The following is a 16,994-nucleotide window of genomic DNA, read 5'->3' as shown; positions in this document are numbered from 1 at the left end:
ACTATCTATCTAACCATGTTAACCAATAGATAAATTAATTTATTTTCATTTTGCTTCCACTATTGACCCTAAGAGATACAAGAGTGCTGCATTTAAGTTATTATTGTAGTGTTTTGAACATGTGTGATTGCCTTAAGATTGTTAATGAAAGATGATTTGCCCTACTGCATTAAGAAAGCATCTGTCCTTGAACCTTCTTCTATATGTGTATTTAATACAAGGTATTTATACATCATACTTTGAAATTAAGTTAACATGGTTAGATATTTTCCTTGCTCAATGGATTCAGTAGAGTCCACAGCTCATACTCAGTACATGTACATTGGAGGATATTAGAGGAGAAACACACATTTTTCATTGGTGCCTTCGATAGGGATAATAAAATTATCCTTTTTTTATTGTTTTATTGATGACTGCCTTTTTTATACAGTTTTAGTGATATATTTTATTGAAACTTTAGCTTTACAATATTATAACATATTTTTGATTAACAGCTACATCATATTAAAGTAATTAAAATAAACAGCTTTTTTTCTTCTGTAATTTTACGATTCATACACATGCATGTGGAAATGACATGTATTCCCGTACGAAAAACATGACACGTACTCCAGCTGGACAGTAGCCGTACTGAGACCGTACTTATAATAATCATTTGGACTTTTCTTTGAATGTCTTATAATGGATAACCCGGCTGGACTTTCAGCGAAATTAGCTGTAAACCGGCTCGAAATATTTAAATTAGCAGGAGTCCAGTTCAGAAAGTCCAGCTGGACTTTCATAAAAGTACGTCTGAAAAAATCCAGCCGGCATTTCTGGCAAAAAAAAAGGCCTCTATAAAGTTCAAAGTCCGGCTGAACTTTAAGAAGTCCAGCTGAACTCATAAAAGTTCAGCTGGACTTCAAAAAGTTCTGTTTGACCTTTAAAGATGATCTCAGCAGGGGCTGATCCACAAAAAAATTAGGGGGGGGGGGGTTCCACCCCCACAGTACCCTCCCTCTTGATTACTTCTGCTTAGTTTTTCTTTAGATGGTGGATTCTTCTGATTTGATATGCATCCCTTGTTATAATCTGAAAATAAAAAAAAAAAACAGATGGCATTATGCATATATGTAACGCTTTTTTCTTTTTCTTTTTTCTTCTGTCTTGCTGGCAAAATCAAGAAACGGGGAATTGTGAAGCTAAATGCTTACTCCTAAAAGTGTGTGGTTATAGTTATCATGATTATATATTAAGACTAAATAAATTTAAAGTGCATAAAATAAAGTAAAGCTTTGAAAATCACTCAAACTGAAATATTTTGCATAATTAAGTATTTAATGTAGTTTTTTAATTCTTTTTACTCTTCAAAAATAAAAATTAAGCTAATATATATTTATAATGTTGTAATCATTTCATTAATATGTTGAAGAAAAAAGAGCACATCAGATTGTACTTACCAGAATATGCAATCCAAAATACATGCAAACAGCAATCTTCCTAAATTGAAATTGATGCCAGTCAGAAGGATCCATCTTCTCTAATATAATGTGAAAAGAACAAACATTTGCTTTACATCCAATGTAAATTTCTCATTTTGTTTAAGAAAGAAGACACATCTTCCTGTTTATTCCAAATTCAAATTTTGTTGTATTGCAATACATGAGGTTGTTTGAGGAGCTGTGAAAAAATTTCTTCTTATGACTTCTTGCATATGTCTTAATTTTGAATATGTGATATATTAAAAAAAAGAAAATCAATTATTAATTTGTTCAATTAAGAAATGTTTAATAAAAGTGATAGTTATTGCAGATATGTGTATTTAGAAATGTGTTATCCTTCAAATGGCCCCATGATCAACCTCTGTGTAGATGCTACTTCCTGTGACCTGTCCAGACTGAGGTTAATTGAAAACAGATGGCACTCTCTATCAAATCACTGTTATGGCTCAAGTTTCTAATTGATATTAATTTAAAGGATGATGATAATTATTTATTTTATGCATTCATCTAATTAAATATAACTATACTAGAAAATGTATAAATTTAACCTATTAATAGATGTAATTTTGCTAGGGGTTTTATTTCATGAAAAAGTAAAAATGTTAAATAATTGTTGAAAACATATTAACTGGGATATAATTCAATCAAAATTATATCCCCTATATTAAATTTCAATTATCAATTTACAGTCTATTTTAAATATTTTATAATGGAATTGAAAATTTTAGGGGAAAAGATCACATCTGATAGTTTGATCTTAAAGTATATTGTAAAAAAATATGATATCATTATTATAACTTGCAAATTTTCATTTATAACTCTTTTCCATTTTGAAAGAAATTGTTCCTTTCCAAGAACAGAGTCCTAGTGACAAACTTTTTATTTCTGTAAGGGCAGATTTGGCTGATGAAAATATTCCAAGTCTTAATTCCTGCTCATAAATGACTGTAAAATTTTCTAAGACAAAAATCCTGCTGATCATTCTACAGAAAGAATAATTTCCCTCAAAAGTCCAGCCGTGTTTATTTTCTTGTCAGAATTACAAAAAGTGCGGTTGGACTTTTAAGAAAATACCGGCTGGCAAATAACCGAAGTATAAGAAAAAGTACGTGTACGGCTCAAGTCAGACTGGACTTTTCAAAGTCAGACTGGAATACGTCTCAAGTCCAGCTGAAGTCCAGTTGAACTCCTGTTGAAATTTTCGTACGGGTTTATAATTACTTTGTTGTTGGCTGTGCTGGGTGTGAAATATTATCATCTGACTCAGGGTGGGAACAAATTCACCTAAATATATATAAAATCTATTCATAAAAAGGAGAAGGAATCAGACAAAAATCATATGAAAATAGGGAGATTGATTACCAATAATGAGAGATTTGTCATGTTAGGAAGGATGTATATAGATATAAGAAGATGTGGTATGAGTGCCAATGAGACAACTCTCCATTCAAGTCACAATTTGTAAAAGAAAAACCATTATAGGTCAAAGTACAATCTTCAACATAGAGCCTTGGCTCACACCAAATAGTAAACTATAAACGTCCCTTAAAATGACCTGTGTAAAACCATTCAAATGGGAAAACCAAATAAAGGTCTAATCTATATAAAAAATGAGAAATGAGAAATACTTATGAACCACATCAACAAAAAACAACTACTGAACATCAGGTTCTGACTTTATATTACATTTAATTAACACGAGTTCAACATTAGCAATTTGGGGATTTTACATGTATATTGTTGGAACAGTTTTCTTGAAATTAAAATGGAACTGACTTCTTGCATAACAATTTGCCAAATAAGCAAAATGTGAGCAAAAATATACTGCTCCAAAGCTGCATCCTGGAAAAGCAAATTCCGAATATGCCATCCCATTCCTACAACATGTACAATGAAAAAAGCATTAAATTTGATATATACCTTCATATAGAATTGAATTTATGCATGTACATGATGTATCAACAGGTTAACAATTGTTATAATATAGGAAAAAACCAACTGTTGATTTTGTATGATAGTGAAAGGTCTGAAACTTCTTACAGTAACCTGACATTTTGTATGATAGTTAAAGGTCTGAAACTTCTTACAGTAACCTGACATTTTGTCTTCTCTTGAATCTTCTTTATGAGATTTCCTCAATGGTTTACATAATTTATATGGAATTATAATACAAATATCAGATTACACTTAACTTTATGGTTGTCAAAGATGATTGAAATGGCCTACATAATTTAACCTTGTATCAATCAGAGGTATGTATAAAACAAAAATGTAAGACCACTTATTCAGCAATTGTGTATTCTCTATCATCATTTGTGTCACTGTCTGATTGATGTTGACAGAAGTATGACATAATATACAGGGAAGTTGAATGCCAGTAACAATACAGGGAATAAAATTGAGAATGGAAATGGGGAATGTGCCAAAGAGACAACAACCTGACCATTGAAAAAAACAACAGCAGAAGGTCACCAACACGTCTTCAATGTAGCGAGAAATTCCCGCACCCATAGGCGTCCTTCAGCTGGCCCCTAAACAAATATATACTAGTTTAGTGATAATGAACGCCATACTAATTTCCAAATTGTACACAAGAAACTAAAATTAAAATAATACAAGACTAACAAAGGCCAGAGGCTCCTGACTTGGGACAGGCGCAAAAATGCGGCGGGGTTAAACATGTTTGTGAGATCTCAACCCTCCCCCTATACCTCTAGCCAATGTAGAAAAGTAAACGCATAACAATAGTATTTCAATTTACATGCTGAAGTTTATTTCACATTTTTAACAGGATTTTTGTGACAAAAATGTCGGTTATTGATTTGGGGATGTACGGCGGGCGGGCGGGCGGGCGGGCGGCAATCAAATGTTGTCCGTGCATTAACTCATGAACCGTACAACCAAAGCTTTTAAAATTTTAATATGTTATTACTGACAACTATACGAAGGTCAAGTTCAATAATGGCGATTTTGACTTTTACCGTTCAGGAGTTATGGTTCTTGAAAGGCGGCAATCAAATGTTGTCCGTGCATTAACTCATGAACCGTTCAACCAAAGCTTTTAAAATTTTAGTATGTTATTACTGACAACTATACGAAGGTCAAGTTCAATAATGGCGATTTTGACTTTTACCGTTCAGGAGTTATGGTTCTTGAAAGATTGAAAAATGGAGTTTTCAGTCGTGTCCGTGCATTTACTCATGAACTGTTATACCAAAGCTTCCCAAATTTTAATATGTTGTTACTGATGACAGAATGGAGGTCAAGTATAATAATGACGATTTTGACTTTTACCGTTCAGGAGTTATGGTTCTTGAAAGATGAAAAATGGAGTTTCCAGTCGTGTCCGTGCATTTATGCATGAACTGTTCTACCAAAGCTTCTGAAATTTTAATATGCTGTTACTGATGACAAAATGGAGGTCAAGTTCAATAATGACGATTTTGACTTTTACCGTTCAGGAGTTATGGTTCTTGAAAGATTGAAAAATGGTGTTTCCCGTCGTGTCCATGCATTTTCTCATGAACCATTCAACCAAAGCTTTTGAAATTTTAATATGTTGTTACTGATGACAAAATAGAGGTCAAGTTCCATAATGACGATTTTGACTTTTACTGTTCAGGAGTTATGGTTCTTGAAAGATCGTAAAATGGCGTTTCCATTCACGTTGTTGCATTTACTCATGAACCATTCAATCTAAGCTTTTCAAATATTATTATTTCAAAATGTTGATACTGATGACAAAATAGAGGTCAAATTTGATATTGATGATTTTCACTTTCACCATTCATCAGTAATGGTTCTTGTGATATTGCCAGGACACAAATAAATGTAAATAAATCCGGTTTGCTGTCGTTGTGACAGCCTCTTGTATTAACATCAATTGTTAGCTCAATTGAACTTAATGCCAAGTGATCTTTTCTCTTTACTTGTTGTCTGCTCTTATACAAATTCTTCGCCTCTGAAACTACTGGGCTAAATTTAACCAAAATTGGCTACAATCATCATTGAGGTACCTCATTTGAAAAGTGTGCCTGTTGAACATGACCTTGTCTGCTAACCCACATGGATGACATGGCATCAAATACATCATGAGGGTATATGCAAGTTTTGTCTGCTAACTTTTAAAACCAATGTAGAAAACTCTTGACATAGCAGAAATGTATAGAAGGTTGAGAGCTATATAACTCTCCATTCAATACATTAAAACAGTCAGACAACTTCTTTAAGAGTTATTGCCCTTAAATGACAATATGTACTAGTTTTTTGCATTTTTGCCCATTACCTTGAAAAGCATTTATAATACATGAAGATAATAGTAACCAGCAAAACCAAATCAACAAATAAGTCAAAAGATTGAAATCATCAGATGACTCCTTATTAGAGTAATTGCCCTTTAATGACCATTTTTACCAGTTTATTTTAGTCTTTGTCTATTACCCTTTATTCATTAATTATTATATGTGTGTTACCAATTTTCATAGATTTCATGGGTGAGTTAGATACCTATTTAAATGTTCATCCAAGAACAAATTTTCTACATACTGATTTGCAGACTTTTTTGCATGGAAATTTGCAAAACCACAAAATAAAATATTTTTCTCAGTTCTGTAACTACTGAAAGAGATGCTTATATTTTAAGTCTAAATTTTAGTGCAATTGTATGTCAAGTTTGTCCCACTAAGCAGAACTAAGAACAATAGTACATATTTGTTACAGAATGATGTAATGTAAGAATCACAAACATGTAGAGTCAGTTCATTTAGATAGTTACATTATAATTAGTCTTGTAGCTGATCACTACAGGTATATATTGGATGCACATTCCTATAAGTAATATAGTATGCTGTAATATTGTTTTTAGCATGTTTCACTGTAAGTAATTAAGACATTTAGAGAGATATTTTTTATGCAAAATTATAAGTAAACATTGGGAAAAAACTTTACCAATGCTCCGTAGTCAAAGATGATCACGTGGCCTTGGTGGTATACAGTTCCTCTAGAAATCACAAGGAAATTATATATCTTTATGTCGTCTAAACTTTTCAGCCAATTTTAGCCAAACCTAAGAGTTAGATTTAGACAGTTCTCCATAGATGATCCTTATGTGGACGCCATTGGCATCAATGGGAATCTGAGATTCTGATCTGCATATTTTCTCAATCTGCTTCTGAAACTGTAAGGCATATATATATATATATATATATAATGTTCAGAAACTTAAGTTTGATGATTGGAATTATTTGTTGGCCCAACTAGACATTGTACAACAACCTGGCAATAATCTTTCTTGGGTAAAAGATCACTGCCTCTTGGGTGCTTGAATCAGGATTCATTCTTATTATGTCATAACATCCTGAAAATGCATGAAATATTTGCCACTGGAAGTTAGGCAACCAACAATCATTATATGTCATATATTGTTGGTCAGGTAAGTGTTTCAGTTTCCTTGGAGCCTCTAGTTTTGACAATCAACCTCTGAGTTAGACAATTGCAATTAATATATAATTATAGTTTTCTATGTACTACATTTTCTGCCTTTTAAATAGTTCTAAAACCTATTCTTTTCTTTAAAATATTGTTTTGATCCTATTAATTGTTAAAAGGAGCAATATGGTTGATCAGCTTTTGACTTAATCACAGAATAAGCTAGATTTGGGAAACCTTTCAAATTTTTATAATAATTTCTAAAAGGGTTTTTCTGCATTTATTTGGAACAAATGATTGCAAAAAACATTATGAGTTCAAGTATCAAAATTTTCAGCAATGTAAATGACCTTGGAAATTTTTCATTTAACCTGAATTAAAAATTATACTTCAAAAATATTTAGAATTTTAATAATGTTATAACATTTTGTTTCAGGTACAAGTGTTAATAGGTAAAGACAAAGGAAGACATGGTCTGGTGAATTTTATTATCAAGGAGAGAAACTGGTGCTATGTTGAGGGACTTAATTGTGTAAGAATCTATTTAGCTGGTTTTATTTACTGTCATTTGACAAAACAAAAATTGCGTGTATTTGTAATCCACCAAGTCATACTAAAAAATCCTGAAATAACATACATATACTGAACAATATAATTAGATCCCATTTGATGGAAATATTGCTGAAGAAATAACATATAATATGTACTGAACTATGATTTAAGATCCCATTTGATGGAAATATTGCTGAAGAAATAAGATTATATTGTTAGGTTTATACAATAATTGGATAACTACGTTTCAACCAAGAGAGGAGGAGGATAATACCATAGCTATAAAGTTACAGATCACTGTAGAACCCTCTTTAGAATTTTCTTTTGAATAATATGAAAATATATTAAACTAGAATAAGACATATTTGCCCTGTTGGTCAGATAAAAAGTACCTGTTTTTGTACTACCAAACTTCCAGGATCAAGTGTGCTGTAACATGCAATTAAAGGTATGCTGAATTTTTTTCATCACAAGTCGATCCTCAATACTTTTCAACTTTGTACTTGTTTGGCTTTATAACTGTTTTTAAGATAAGATAAGATAAGATATTTTTATTTTCCAAATTAAAGGGCCCATTAAGAGCATAACATTAATTACAACATGACATAAACATTACAGAGTGATTAAAGAAAAATAACATCAGTGGTCTAGGGGAGATAATTTTGATATCTTAGAGTATTTAAATTGACTAATTTTCGGATTTTCTAAGTTGCAGGCCTTTATCAAGGTATTTGATCTGAGCGTCACTGATGAGTCTTCTGTAGACTTAATGCGCATCTGGTGTATTGAATTATAATCCTGGTACCTTTGATAAATATTTGACATAAAAAGAAATTGTGGGGGGACAAGATTTCAAAAATTTAAAAGAAAATTTCTTCAAATGTTGTTTTTATTTGCCAAAAAAAGGGGGGGGCAATTCTCAACAGCATAGTGTATTGCACAAAAGCAAAAAAAAAGTGGGGGTTAAATTTTTTTTTGGGGGGGAGGGCAATTTGCAACAGCATGGTGTATTGCACAATAGCTAAAAATTCTGTTCTATTACTACAGTTAATTAGTGTAAGAAACCTATTATGTGTGTGTGAAATATTTAACTACAATCCAAATTCAGATGTGTATCAAATTCAAATGTTGTGTCCATTTTTTCCCCAACTGTGCACGGTTGGACCTCTGCAGTGGTATCCAGCTGTGCTTGGCGAAGAAATTTATTAAAATTTAAAATGATGTATAATTTTTGGATTAAAATTTGTTAATGCATACATAGTTTATTATGTTAAATTTTTATTTAGGAATATAAACTTGAGGAAGAATTTGAAGGCCAACCTCTTTTGAAAAAGACAGAGAAGCCATTACTTGTTACATCAGAAGTCAGATTAGTGGATCCTGCAGACAAGTAAGTCATGTGATCAACATGGTTACTGGGTCATTCTATTAGATACTCAATTGTCCTTGAAAATAATTCACTTCCAACTGTTAAATTATCATACAACAATGCATGAATGCATGTTTCCTAAGAACTACAAATCAACTATTTATGAAATTTGAAATTATTCGTATAATGTGGTCATGTAAAATGGTGTACTGCAATTTTACATCAATCCCTCATTAACCTCCTGTTTACTGAATACTTTAAAATAAAGGAGGGTTGTCATTAATGAGCTCATAGTTCAACTTGTTTTGCTTAAGGTAAAGAAAAGTGTGCATGAAAAAGTAACAGAATTGTTTTTAAGATTCTTATATATAATCTTGATCTAATTTTCATGGTTCATTATGGTAAATGTTTTTTGGTTTATAGGTAATATTAGAGATTGGACCACTATATTTGGTGTAGGTTGTCTGGCATGATTCATCTAATTATTACCTCATATTCCTGCAACTTTATTAATGTTAAGTGTTTGTGAAACTTAAAGTTAAATTTGATTTCAGCAAATAAGTAGGCCTTTTCAAAATCATAATTTCTACTCAACTTGGAGTTAAAGCCATTGAGTGAATATTTTAACCTAATTTTATGTGTATTTAGTGGAAACCAGCCTAGATAGAGAGAAATTGTACTTAAATATTTTTAGAACATCAATGTTTGAAAAATCATATTTATTTGAATCATTCTGAAGTCACAGATGTTTAGGTATTTCGAATGGTGTACAAATATACAAGTAATAAAACTGGCTTTTTTTTATTGACAGTGAACCAACAGATATAGAATGGAAGTACACAGAGGATGGTAAAAAAGTGCGGGTATCTGTCAGATCTGGTCGTATTCTACCTCTCCCAGCTGCTGCAGAAGATTATTATGATGACTTTACTCAAATCAGTAGTTATAAAGGTATTATCTGCTTACACATGGAAAATAGTCATTGATCAGTGAATCTACATCAACAACCGCCCCTGCAAAATACATGCTGATAAAATATTTGCAACCAATTATTTTGTGAATTTTATTAGATAAGGTAGCTTCATATTTAACTTTTTATTTTCTAGATATTGAATAAAGATCAATGCAACAGCAACCCAACAACATAAAAATAAATCAAAACTCACTTTCCTGATAAAAGATAGCTACAATAACTCCATGCTTAGAAAACATTAACAAGTTAGAAAAGATAGCTACAATAACTCCATGCTTAGATAACATTAACAAGTTAGCAAACAATTTGAAACTTCATGGAAGGCTGAATTTTTTTGTTATGAATCAGTTAAAAGTTTTTTTTTAATTTTTAACAGTTACAGAAATCAAATCAAAAAAATTCATAAAACAAAGAAGATGTGGTATGAGAGCCAATGAGGAAACTCTCAATCCAAATCACAATGTGTAAAAAATAAACAATTATATGTCAAAGTATGGCCTTCAACATGGAACCTTGGCTCATACTGAACAGCAAGCTATAAAGGGCCCCAACAAATCTAGTGCAAAACAATTCAAACTGGAAAACCATCAAATCTAATCTTATATAAAAAATAAAATAAAAACAAGAATCACATATTAACCACTTCAACAAATGACAACCACTGAATCATAGGTTCCTGACTTAGGACAGGTGTTTAGAAACGTTTAAACAGGCACCAACCTTCAACCTAACCTGAAATAGTAGTGTAACATTACAACATAGAAAAACACTCTATAAAATATCAATTGAAAAAGCTTAAGGTAGATCATAAGTAAATGTTTTTTGAGACAAAATTTTCTTATAATTTGACAAAATGAAGATTTTCCTATGCTGTTTTCAAAAATATAATAAAAAGTATGGGTCACCGTGCTATTTTTCAAGCTATGAGTCGTTGAAAATTGCCTAAATTTGGTTAGTTTATTCATGAAAAAACACATAACAGTGAATAAAAAAAATTCTATGAGATAGAATTTTGAAAAAAATTGTGAGAAGATAGGTTTTATAATATGTTTTTAGAAAATAAAAAGAAAACATGGTGTCACCGAACTTGTTTTCTTGCCACAAGTAAAAATAAAAAATTTCCCTATTAGCCCAGTATAAATTTTGTGCTAAAAGAGTTATCTCCCCTTAAATGGCTCATTTGACAAAAAATGATTTTAAAAACCAAAAAGGTTGATATTTGTTAAAATATTTTGAATAATACAATAAATTAGCAAGTTTTCTTTATATAAATAAACAGTCTAACCATTAAATTGCAAATCTGTTTCCAAATTTGCTGATTTGGGCAAATAACTAGACCGATTTTGTACTGTGATTGTACAATCCAAGATGGCGGTATACCATGAATCTACCTTAACTCAATCAAAAAGATATATTAAGAAAAACATACACTGAAGGAATAAATTTGAGCTATGACTCTATATAATTATACCCCATGCAACGAAGTTGCGGAGGGTATAATGTTTTTGACCCGTCCGTCCTTCCGTCCGTCAGTCCTGTTTCTTGTTATCGCAACTCCTCTCAAACCACACAACAGAATTTCACGAAACCTTTTCAGATAATAAGGACATACTATGTAGTTGTGCATATCGACGGGAAATTGTGATTCAATTTTTTTTCTAGGAGTTACGCCCCTTTGAACTTATTTACTTTAATGTACTACTGCAACAGTTTGTCATTGCAACTCCTCTCAAACCACACAACAGAATTTCACGAAACCTTTTCAGATAATAAGGACATACTATGTAGTTGTGCATATCGACGGGAAATTGTGATTCAATTTTTTTTCTAGGAGTTACGCCCCTTTGAACTTATTTACTTTAATGTACTACTGCAACAGTTTGTCATCGCAACTCCTCTCAAACCACACAACAGAATTTCACGAAACCTTTTCAGATAATAAGGACATACTATGTAGTTGTGCATATCAACGGGAAATTGCGATTCAATTTTTTTTCTAGGAGTTACGCCCCTTTGAACTTATTTACTTTAATGTACTACTGCAACAGTTTGTCATCCCAACTCCTCTCAAACCACACAACAGAATTTCACGAAACTTTGTAGATAATAAGGACATACTATGTAGATGTGCATATCAACAGGAAATTACGGTTCAATATTTTTTCTAGGAGTTAAGCGCCTTTGAACTTATTTGCTTCAATGTACTTCTGCAACAGTTTGTCATCTCAACTCCTCTGAAAACACACAACAGAATTTCATGAAATTTTGTAGATAATAAGGACTTACTATGTATATTGACAGGAAATTATTATTCAATATTTTTTCTTATACAATTTTTTTTTCTTATACTTATTTAATTTCTCCAATGACAATGTGGGGACGTGGGGTATGTGAGCGTGCTCACTAAGGTTCTTTAATTACAATATAAAATAAATAATAAAAAATGGGAGGGGTATGTACTAGATTTTGAATTGAGAAAAAGGATATTCAATATATGATGGCAAAACAACAACCTCATTATTAATTTATTGTGTTTTAGATGGGGATAAGGATACCAATAAAGAGGAATTACAAAGAGTAACATTTGAGCCATCATTAAAATCATTTGAAGAAGACATTTTTAATCAAATGGGTATCAAAGAGGATCGTAAACCAGGAAAGACTTATTGGTACTGAATATCATTGTTTCTCAAAGTGATACTTATTAGATTGAAAAAAATTACCAACAGTTCAGCCAAAGGAATGGATAAGAAGTGGAAAATTATTGATGTTGACAATAAGAAATAAAATTTAAGATTGAACTGATGTAATTGTAGTGTTCTGCTTAAACTAGAAAAAAGTGTGATATATGTATTGCTTTTCTGAATTAATAATAGTTATTGCTTCCAAGCTTACCTCTTATGGTTAATCCCTTCAGGTTCCTCTGACCTTACCTCATTGTAATGGTTAATCTTGTCAGGTTCCTCTGACCTTACCTCATTGTAATGGTTCATCCCTTCAGGTTCCTCTGACCTTTACCTCATTGTTATGGTTAATCTTGTCAGGTTCCTCTGACCTTTACCTCATTGTAATGGTTAATCTTGTCAGGTTCCTCTGACCTTACCTCGTTGTAATGGTTAATCTTGTCAGGTTCCTCTGACCTTACCTCGTTGTAATGGTTAATCCCTTCAGGTTCCTCTGACCTTTACCTCATTGTAATGGTTAATCTTGTCAGGTTCCTCTGACCTTTACCTCATTGTAATGGTTAATCTTGTCAGGTTCCTCTGACCTTACCTCATTGTAATGGTTAATCTTGTCAGGTTCCTCTGACCTTACCTCATTGTAATGGTTAATCTTGTCAGGTTCCTCTGACCTTTACCTCATTGTAATGGTTAATCCCTTCAGGTTCCTCTGACCTTTACCTCATTGTAATGGTTAATCTTGTCAGGTTCCTCTGACCTTTACCTCATTGTAATGGTTAATCTTGTCAGGTTCCTCTGACCTTACCTCATTGTAATGGTTAACCTTGTCAGGTTCCTCTGACCTTACCTCATTGTAATGGTTAATCTTGTCAGGTTCCTCTGACCTTTACCTCATTGTTATGGTTAATCTTGTCAGGTTCCTCTGACCTTTACCTCATTGTAATGGTTAATCTTGTCAGGTTCCTCTGACCTTACCTCATTGTAATGGTTAATCTTGTCAGGTTCCTCTGACCTTACCTCATTGTAATGGTTAATCTTGTCAGGTTCCTCTGACCTTACCTCGTTGTAATGGTTAATCCCTTCAGGTTCCTCTGACCTTACCTCATTGTAATGGTTAATCTTGTCAGGTTCCTCTGACCTTTACCTCATTGTAATGGTTAATCTTGTCAGGTTCCTCTAACTTTACCTCATTGTAATGGTTAATCTTGTCAGGTTCCTCTGACCTTTACCTCATTGTAATGGTTAATCTTGTCAGGTTCCTCTGACCGTACCTCATTGTAATGGTTAATCTTGTCAGGTTCCTCTGACCTTACCTCATTGTAATGGTTAATCTTGTCAGGTTCCTCTGACCTTTACCTCATTGTAATGGTTAATCTTGTCAGGTTCCTCTGACCTTACCTCATTGTAATGGTTAATCTTGTCAGGTTCCTCTGACCTTTACCTCATTGTAATGGTTAATCCCTTCAGGTTCCTCTGACCTTACCTCATTGTAATGGTTAATCTTGTCAGGTTCCTCTGACCTTACCTCATTGTAATGGTTAATCTTGTCAGGTTCCTCTGACCTTTACCTCATTGTAATGGTTAATCCCTTCAGGTTCCTCTGACCTTACCTCATTGTAATGGTTTTTTCTTGTCAGGTTCCTCTGACCTTACCTCATTGTAATGGTTAATCTTGTCAGGTTCCTCTGACCTTTACCTCATTGTAATGGTTAATCTTGTCAGGTTCCTCTAACTTTACCTCATTGTAATGGTTAATCTTGTCAGGTTCCTCTGACCTTTACCTCATTGTAATGGTTAATCTTGTCAGGTTCCTCTGACCTTACCTCATTGTAATGGTTAATCTTGTCAGGTTCCTCTGACCTTTACCTCATTGTAATGGTTAATCTTGTCAGGTTCCTCTGACCTTACCTCATTGTAATGGTTAATCTTGTCAGGTTCCTCTGACCTTTACCTCATTGTAATGGTTAATCTTGTCAGGTTCCTCTGACCTTACCTCATTGTAATGGTTAATCTTGTCAGGTTCCTCTGACCTTACCTCATTGTAATGGTTAATCTTGTCAGGTTCCTCTGACCTTACCTCATTGTAATGGTTAATCTTGTCAGGTTCCTCTGACCTTTACCTCATTGTAATGGTTAATCTTGTCAGGTTCCTCTGACCTTACCTCATTGTAATGGTTAATCTTGTCAGGTTCCTCTGACCTTACCTCATTGTAATGGTTAATCTTGTCAGGTTCCTCTGACCTTACCTCATTGTAATGGTTAATCTTGTCAGGTTCCTCTGACCTTTACCTCATTGTAATGGTTAATCTTGTCAGGTTCCTCTGACCTTTACCTCATTGTAATGGTTAATCTTGTCAGGTTCCTCTGACCTAACCTCATTGTAATGGTTAATCTTGTCAGGTTCCTCTGACCTTACCTCATTGTAATGGTTTTTTCTTGTCAGGTTCCTCTGACCTTACCTCATTGTAATGGTTAATCTTGTCAGGTTCCTCTGACCTTTACCTCATTGTAATGGTTAATCTTGTCAGGTTCCTCTGACCTTACCTCATTGTAATGGTTAATCTTGTCAGGTTCCTCTGACCTTACCTCATTGTAATGGTTAATCTTGTCAGGTTCCTCTGACCTTTACCTCATTGTTATGGTTAATCTTGTCAGGTTCCTCTGACCTTACCTCATTGTAATGGTTAATCTTGTCAGGTTCCTCTGACCTTACCTCATTGTAATGGTTAATCTTGTCAGGTTCCTCTGACCTTTACCTCATTGTAATGGTTAACCTTGTCAGGTTCCTCTGACCTTACCTCATTGTAATGGTTAATCTTGTCAGGTTCCTCTGACCTTTACCTCATTGTAATGGTTAATCTTGTCAGGTTCCTCTGACCTTTACCTCATTGTAATGGTTAATCTTGTCAGGTTCCTCTGACCTTACCTCATTGTAATGGTTAATCCCTTCAGGTTCCTCTGACCTTACCTCATTGTAATGGTTAATCTTGTCAGGTTCCTCTGACCTTACCTCATTGTAATGGTTAATCTTGTCAGGTTCCTCTGACCTTACCTCATTGTAATGTTTGATTCGTTCATTAAGATCAAATTTTGGTGATAATGTCAGTTTCTTGTATACTACAAGCAATGGCCAAACCATATATTTGGTGTATGAAATGACTGTTATTATAAGTAAATAAAATTGAGAATTGAAATGGAGAATGTAAGAAAGAGACAACAACTTTACCAAAGATTGAAAACAACCGCAGCCCACCAATTGGTCTTCAACACAGCGAGAAAACCCTGCAGCCAAAGGGGTGCTTCAGCTAGCCTTTAAACAAAAATGTTTTACAGTTATAATGGAGGCCCAAAAACATATAAATGAACTAAAATTTAAAATCTTACAAGAATAACAAAGGCCAGATGTACAAATACTTACCGTAACTAAAGAAGATGATAGACAGCAACCAACCTGATCCATTGAATTTTACATGCTCCTGACTTTGGACAAGCACATACAAAATGTTGCAGAGTTTTATATGTATGCAAAAACATACCCTAACTTAAGGCAGTGGTGTAACAGCATGACACAAGAATAAACTAGACTAATTAATTCGAAATCATGTTATATTAATACAAAACATATAGAAAGTTTATAATAAAAACAAGCCTTTTACAATAGTATCTGCAAAAAATCCTTCAAAGAAGGATGATTATAAAATCATCATTCAAGGGCAGTAACTCCTATAAAGAGTTATCAATGATTTTTAATATATTGACTTATTTGTAGATCTGATTATGTAAATGCTTTTTCTTATTTACAGATTCTTACTATCTATTATAGTTTTTGTTGAGCCTGTTGCAGGAAGCTTGACATAGTGATAGTGATCCAATGTGGCTTTGAAGCTAACCTCTTAATTCAGAAGGTAGTAGACCTTGATCCTTCATACCTTGAATATAGATGCCTTATGTTATGAAGTTTCTGTAAGTCATATGGTCCTTGATCTCTTTTTCATGGTTCAGTGACTACACAAATAAAAAGTTCAAATGTTAAGTATTTTGAATTCTGAGGTAATAATAGGATAACTATATTTGATATGTGTTTAGGTGTAATACCACCATTGATTTTCCCCTATTAGTCTTTGTTAAATTTGCACTTTTCAAAAAATGTGCAGAATTTATCTTTGTTTCAAATAAAAAAATACTTGGCATGAGTAAAGTTTTATCCTGTCCAGTTCTATAGAAAAAAAAATATCACATAACATTTCATTGCATATAAGAAAATAACCATCATTGAAAGTTAACCAATCAAATTTCTCCCCTTATTTTATCTGTGTACAAGGTTTAGTCACCATGTAACCTCAAGATTACAAAATTTTCTATAGAAATCCCAAATAAAAAATAATGGTGTTTTGAAATACCCAAGACATATGTTTATGACACAGAAATGGTTTTACTGCAATAAAATGTAGGATTAATTACCTACAACTGTCAAATTCAAGGGAATATGTTTTTCAACCTACTTTCGTATA

At 32.9% G+C, this 16,994-nt stretch overlaps 1 protein-coding gene across 3 annotated transcripts in view; it reads left to right on the top strand.

Annotated features, from left to right (window-relative positions):
* LOC143071114 (large ribosomal subunit protein uL24m-like) overlaps positions 1-12,607 on the top strand; it is a 42,180-nt gene extending 29,573 nt beyond the window's left edge. For all 3 annotated transcript variants that reach the window (XM_076245211.1, XM_076245212.1, XM_076245214.1), the window contains exons 3-6: positions 7,345-7,440; positions 8,747-8,850; positions 9,641-9,780; positions 12,342-12,607. In XM_076245211.1, the coding sequence (XP_076101326.1) occupies positions 7,345-7,440; positions 8,747-8,850; positions 9,641-9,780; positions 12,342-12,478 (477 nt within the window). In that variant the 3' untranslated portion in view covers positions 12,479-12,607. The remainder of the gene's footprint in view (positions 1-7,344; positions 7,441-8,746; positions 8,851-9,640; positions 9,781-12,341) is intronic.
* Positions 12,608-16,994: the final 4,387 nt, after the last annotated feature.

This window comes from Mytilus galloprovincialis, chromosome 4 (genome assembly GCF_965363235.1).
Source record: "Mytilus galloprovincialis chromosome 4, xbMytGall1.hap1.1, whole genome shotgun sequence".
In the NCBI taxonomy this organism is placed as follows: Eukaryota; Metazoa; Mollusca; class Bivalvia; order Mytilida; family Mytilidae; genus Mytilus; species Mytilus galloprovincialis.
Note: the sequence above shows the minus strand (reverse complement) of the source record. Positions and strands in the feature narration are given on the sequence as shown.